The 7,368-nt window shown below is 31.2% G+C and overlaps 1 protein-coding gene across 3 annotated transcripts in view; it reads left to right on the plus strand.

The window, feature by feature from the left end:
* The window catches only part of LOC126776210 (uncharacterized), a 177,150-nt gene extending 170,070 nt beyond the window's left edge, over positions 1-7,080 (plus strand). For all 3 annotated transcript variants that reach the window (XM_050498517.1, XM_050498519.1, XM_050498518.1), the window contains 2 exons: positions 5,180-5,348; positions 5,671-7,080. In XM_050498517.1, the coding sequence (XP_050354474.1) occupies positions 5,180-5,348; positions 5,671-6,306 (805 nt within the window). In that variant the 3' untranslated portion in view covers positions 6,307-7,080. The remainder of the gene's footprint in view (positions 1-5,179; positions 5,349-5,670) is intronic.
* The last annotated feature ends 288 nt before the right edge of the window (positions 7,081-7,368 follow it).

Raw genomic sequence — 7,368 nt, forward strand, 5'->3', positions numbered from 1 at the left:
CACGTAATGATTTCACTCTTCTTGTAAGTTTATTCCACCATAACTCTTAAACGACTGAACAGATGGATGTATGTGGTATTATTATAATGGTTATATTATCCCGAGCATTAATATATAGCTACGTATATACTAATATATTTTTTACTTTATAAATTAGTTTAACTAAGGTCTATCAATAATTTTTAACATATAAGAGTTATTACTCGGTTCCTTGTTCATCGAGAGCTAATTACACATAGACTAAATTTAATTGCGTAATATCAATTATAAAGCTATTTTAATAGATTAAAATATTTCATTTTTTATTGTGTCGTTCTAAACGATTTTGGTCACAGCGGCCTTCCTCAACGAAAAATAGTCAACTACGCACGAATTATTATAGTGTTTTATTGCTAATTAGAATATATTGACCCGCTCTGGGTTTGAACCCAGGACGTCGAAAGCTGCAGCCCAATGAGCTTACCACTAAACCAAAAAGGCAGACTAGTTTTTTTATTAGTATTCGTATATTTGTTTAAAGTTAATTATTTATATTGACAAATCTTTCGAACTGTATCAAACAAAATCTCGTTTTCATCAATTAAAAGATACCAGAGTCGATTAGAGATAAAGATAATTAAACGCATTAATTACAATAAAATTTCGTAGGGACCCATATCGATAAAACGAAATATTTGAAGAAATATAAATCATGACTATTTACATACAAAACAAGGCACCGTGTTCTTGATTTATCTTATTGGTTTTATCGACAAACAACAGACATCACTACGATTAAATAGTCATATGAAAATAATAAAATGCGAAGATAGTGTATTCTATTCTTATCGTGATAGAGCTTAGAATGCGTTGTGACAAATTTGTTTTTGGGAAATTTGTATAAATGTATTCTTATCTTTGAATTTTGATTCTAGATAAACGATTTATTTTAAGGCTTTAGTTTAATTAATTTTCGAATCAATTCAATCTCATAATATCAATAATTTTTAAATATTTTCAATCGATAACGATCCTGTCACATATGTTGTCATAGTTATTACAATAAAAAAACTTAAATCAACATAAACAAACAGTTTGATTCATATATTAGTTAATTCGTGTTTTGTAACTTAAAACTCATTCATTTTCTTTACCACGTACACACAGATAGATATCAGAATATTATTTTTCAGGAAAACGATTATATGTTAAAGTTGTGACCATTTTGAAAATTATATATTCACATTTGCTGTGATATTATTTAAAAAAATACAACACATATTATACAGTTTTATATGTTGTTAAAATATGTGTTTGATTAACTTTTAAGTTTATTTCCTTCTTTCTATATTATTTTAAAAAAAAACTAAAAAATTGCATTTTTTATATCGATTTATTGCTATTAATAATTACTATTTACATTTTAAGAATAAGAAAAAATGGAAGTATAGCGGTAAAAAAATGATGAGTAAGCTTCAAAATATTACCAATTTTTCATCGATAAATACGAACGTAAAGTTAGTTTTCAAAACAAATTAGCTATCATTGTATTCTTTTCATGAACTCTTTCAATAATTTTATTCCTTATCATTAAGAAACATTCACTGGTGGTTCATACTTATCCAAGCAGCATACAATTTTTAATTAAGCTATTCAGTATAAAAATATAAAATCATCATCAGATCGGAAACCTCTCTTCCTTCTTGATATAACTATAATACGTTATTGAAATTTTAATAATAATAACCTCAAGTACATATGTTTTGAGTATCATAGAAGACTGGATAGAAGCTCCGAGTAAAATAAGCACCAAATCTTCTTCACAAGAGAAAAAGTCATTGCCCAGCTGTAGAACATGTATGAGTTTATCCTCAACGTATTTGCATCAGCAGACCAACATGTTTTTCGATTGTGTTCTTTTCGAATTTTAAAAAGTAAAAGTATGTTTTATTCAAACTATTTAAGTCTTTTTCGACGAAAAGAGTTCCTTGTTATATCACTCAATTCCGAACAAGCTGTTAACTGCCTTTTTATAGCAGTGTCCATTTCACGATATCATGAAGACGGTCGTGACCGTGGGTGGTCTATTTTATGTCGCGGAAGTTTTATATTTATACATATTTTTATAACAACAAAGAAATCTTTCATCTTTTATAAATACTTCGAAGTATTTCTTGTTATTTTCTTTTGCGAATTTTGTGATGATGTAGAGCTCGTGGATATTAACTGACATTCCAAATTCAAATATATCAAACAAAACTAAAGGAAAAAAACATTTTTTAAATGCTTTCGCGTTCGAAATCAAGAATTCCGCTCACGAGAAAGCCTGTCTGTATGTATACTACCATGGATATCTATTAAATTCTAAATGGTAACGCTGTAATATTTAAAATACACATTTTTATCGGCAGTACAGTACAGTAACAGCCTGTTAAAATCTCACTGCTGGGTTAAGGTATCCTCTCCCTTTTAATGAGAAGGTTTGGAGCTTATTCCACCACGAAATTGGACACATGCAGGTTTCCTCACGATGTTTTCGTTCATCGTCAAACACGATATGAATTATAAACACAAATTAAGCACATGAAAATTGGTAACGCTATAATATTTAAAATACACATTTATATAGGCATATAATTTATACTGTACTGTACTGTATACAGTAACAGCCTGTTAATGTCCCACCGCTGGGCTAAGGTCTCCTCTCCTTTTTGAGGGGAAGGTTTGGAGCTTATTCCACCACGCTGCTCCAATGCGGGTTGTTAGAATACACATGTGGTGTAATTTCAATGAAATTAGACACATGCAGGTTTCCTCACGATGTTTTCCTTCACCGTCAAGCACGATATGAATTATAAACACTAAAATTAAGCACATGAAAATTCAGTGGTGGCCCAGACTTGAACTCACGATCATCGGTCAAGATTCATGCGATGTAACCACTAGGCCATCTCGGCCTAGGCATTACACTTTTATCAATCTATCTAATACTTAGAAATAAAAAGACCCTTACGTAAATTATAGTACTAATATTAACTTATCTTCAAATACTTAATCAAAACAAAACGTAATTTCACAAGTATATTATTTAAATATTTAACAACTTCGATATTAAATCGTTATTAAAAAAACACATATTTTATATATACAGAAGTTAAGTCAGTATTCAAATTAAGAATGTTTTTTTTTTTTTTATTATTTATCAATGGAAATGTACAATAATTTTTTTTTATTTCAAATGTGAGGCCGACTACATAAAAACCACACTCGCTCGCCTCAATTCAATTTATTGAATCATATTTAATGTGCCTTTGTTACGAACGCAATTATGTATTACAAACATGTACATATCTTTACTTTGAACCCTACCTGATATTATCCCTAATATCAGGTAGGGTTCTTCATCCGACGAAATTAGGCTAAAACTTTTATTACAAGAAATTATAAAGGATTTTGACATATATCACAGATTCCAAATGTTAAATTGAATAAATATAAATGAATTAAAACAAAATCAACTTTATTTTTATTATCTGTATTTTTAATGTTTTCTAATTCAAAATTGTTAAATCACCTACGGAACATTTTTACTTAAAACATATCACCGTATCACGTGATATGTTCCATGAACCATGTTCAATGACCGTATCTAATTTACTTATAATAACCCAATATAATTGCATTTCAATTGAATGGCATTATATTTTGCACGTTTGAGTGCATTTCTTTATGAACGAATTTTATTTTTTTATTTTTTTGTTGCACAAAAAAGTTTTTATCTCACGAAATTTTAAGGCAATGATCGTAAAAAACGCAATCGCTTACTTAATTCGTCAACTTACGCTGCAAATTTTTGGTAAACAAAAAAAAACCTTTCAACAGGATAATGTATATAACTTGATCAGCTTATTCCAAATATTGATGAAAGAAATTTTGAAATCGGATGAAGAGTTTGAGAGATTACCTCCTACAACCAAACTTACAAATATACAAATTAAACTTAATCTCTTTATAATATAGAATAATACGAATTGAATTCTACGACATACGCTTATGTACGTCTAATATAATATACTTCAGAATATATGGTCCTCACTGATTATAATTATTATTTTAATGGTATCAATAAAAGCTTATTATTATTTCTACAACAGATGGCGCCAAGATCGCTTAATATATAGATACAGTTAGACACACAGCTTAATTTGCTATTACTAATATGTACTTAAAAAAATATTCAAATATGTATACAAGAAAATATAATTAAATATATAACATAATTTTCAAAACTCAAAAAAACATGCAATAGTCTGCAGAGAAAGAAATTAAACAAAGAAAAAATATTTGACGATCGAAACGGGATTGCACGAAGTTTTACAAACGGCAAAATCTTGTAGCCACTTATCAAATCGTACGACAATAAACCAGATAAAGTTCTGTCATTTTTTAATATCTTCGAATATTTTCAAGTGGCAGTCTGCAAGGCACAAAAGATCCAAGATACAATACAGTTCCGACAAATAATAATAGAGATATTGTGATAAGTACATACATATGTACGTAGCTGGTAGTTACGCGTAATTGTTGCTATTGGGGAACTCTTTCAATGATAAATAACATCACGCACACTTAATAATCTTTTATTTATTGTAACATGAGTTATGTATGTTTAAAGTAATAGTTAGATAAAGCAGCTTCCGTTTGCTTTTCTTTGTTAATATGTGTGGGATTGAAATAACGGTTAGGAATGATACAATGATATTTAACTGTATATGATCTACTAAATCATGTTTTTTTTATTTCACTTGGTAGTAGGGCTTTATGCAAGTCCGTTTGTTTAAGTACCACCCACTCATCATAAACAGCAATAGTATTGTTGTGTTCTGGTTTGAAGGGTGAGTGAGCCAGTGTAACTACAGGCACAAGGGACATAACATATTGGCTCCAAAGATTGTTGGCGTATTGCGATGTAAGGAATGGTTATTAATTCTCACAGTGACAATGTCTATAGGCGGTGGTGGTGGTCACCACTAACTATCAGTTGGCGCATCGACCAACCCGCATCTTATAGTATAGCTAACTCTAAGATTTTATTGGCACTTAAAGATTTCTAGCAATAATATGTATAATTATAATATTAGGAACAGCAATACTTATATATAAAGTTACGAAAATATTAAAATAATAATTTCTCCTCCAGACATAAGCGGAAAGTCACTAACTTGCTGCCATCGAAGTCTTCAGCTACTAACCAGAGCACAGGGTCGCAGAGGCGAGCGCCACCACCAGCGCCGCTTTACGAGGACCTACAGGATCTGCCGCGCCGACCACCTTTACCACACAGGCCCGAAATGGAACCACAACTTGAGGTGAATATTTACTGTTCTTACTTCTTCACTTTAAATAATTTGAAGTGGTAGTCATTGCATAAAAAGAAGAATCTAAAAATGTTTTAAATTATTTATTTGGCAGAACTAAATTTATAGTAATTTATGGCTTTTATATATACAGTAGAGCTTTATTTATATCCGTTATTTAGGATATTTTTTTGGTATAGCATAACTCTTATTTTAAAAGATTTCGAAATTGTGGTAGACAGACAATATTTAAGCCTTTAGTCAATTATGTAATTGCAATTATATGAATATAAATATATGGGCTGTTATAACATATTCTTCAATTTTTTTACAGATGGTGGAAGCAAAGAGACCCAATTGCCAAGAGCGGGTATTTGTTTGCGGCACGGGTGGTTCGTGGAGAGGCGGCAACTCTTGTGGCGGAGACACTTGTGGTGCTCCTCTATACGAAGAGTTGCCTCATCGTTCCGACGACTCCATTCACAGTGACGACCATTTCGCTGAGGACGAGCTCAGCCTCGTCGGTGAAGCGGTACCGTGTCGGACGTGTTCGAGACCACCCGCCCCACATTCGTTGCCTCACAGACCAAGGCCACAAAGACTAGACCGGCGGCCTAAGTCACTTGAACGAAGACGGGCTCAGCATAGAGTTCCTAGACATATGCATCCTCCAGATCCATCAGAATTCCACGAAGGAGTGCTTCTAGATGCATTGTTGCGATTATACCCTCAAGTTGGTACTGTCGGTGCTCGACCACATGGACCTATGCCAATGGGACCTGGGGGAGCCTGGCCTGGAGGTGAACTACCTGGTATCAATTGCTGGAGAGGACCACGAGCATCTCCCAAACCTCCTAGTGGAGATTCCTCGTTTGGTTCCGATTCAGGATACAGTAATAATACTTGTGGAACATGTGGTACAAGGGCTTCCTCTAGACATCGCTTGTCAGCTGAAATACCATTGTCATGAACGAGAAAATTTTTCGGACTCGGTGATAGACTTGCCATAATGGTTCCATTTTGAGTGATACATGATATCTAATGTAATTCCAAGCATTTACTAGGTTTACTTCTTACGGCCTACTTTCACTGAAATTCAGTATGGCCCTCTGCCTTCTTCGATAATAGTGTTTGTGAGTGAATTATTATGACTATGGAACTCAGTGTAGTGATACTCAGTAGTGATAATATTTCTACAGTCTGTACAAAAGGATTTCTAATTAGCGAAAGATTTTCCAACTAGAAATAACCATAATATAATTTTGTCACAGCTTTTTGGTATCGATTTTTCAATTTGAATCAATTGAGTAGGTATTTTGTACAATTATGTGAACATAGATAAGTTTTAGAAGTTTCGTCATAGTAAGTTATATCGAACTAGTCCTAAATTAATTGCAGTTATCAAATTATAATACACATATTTGATTAATTGTAAAAATATAAATTGTAAATTTTGAAATTTACTGAAATTGTAGATATTGTATAAATAGTTGATAAATTAAGTTAGCATAGTGACTTGGATTTTATAATCATATCATAATGAAATTATCTACATTGCATTTATAGAATAAAATCATTGATGTCCTTCTAATATTGTTTTAAAAGCTTTATTTATTTATATATTTCTGGTGCTAAAGAACTTTTTATAATTGTATTTCCATCATCTAAATATTTCTGATTAAATCGAATGAAAATCTATGAAACATTTATGTTTAACAAATCTTTAATATAGAATATTTCTTAGCTATCTATAAAATCATATTTTCATATGGAAATAAGACATTGGTTTCTAATATTAGATCAACATTTTAAAAACAACACGAGATAATATTGAAATAACCTTGAGCGAGATGCTCAAGTTCATGTGTATTAAAATTTATTATAACTTATAATATATTTTAAGTACAATTTACTTTGAAATCTTATAGTTAATAGAAATTATTTTCAATAAATTGAAATATGGGTTATTCAATGCTGTATCATGCTAAACTAATTGCTATGATTTTTTTAAGAACGTAACGCTACTTGTCGA

This window comes from Nymphalis io, chromosome 19 (assembly GCF_905147045.1).
Source record: "Nymphalis io chromosome 19, ilAglIoxx1.1, whole genome shotgun sequence".
NCBI lineage: Eukaryota > Metazoa > Arthropoda > Insecta > Lepidoptera > Nymphalidae > Nymphalis > Nymphalis io.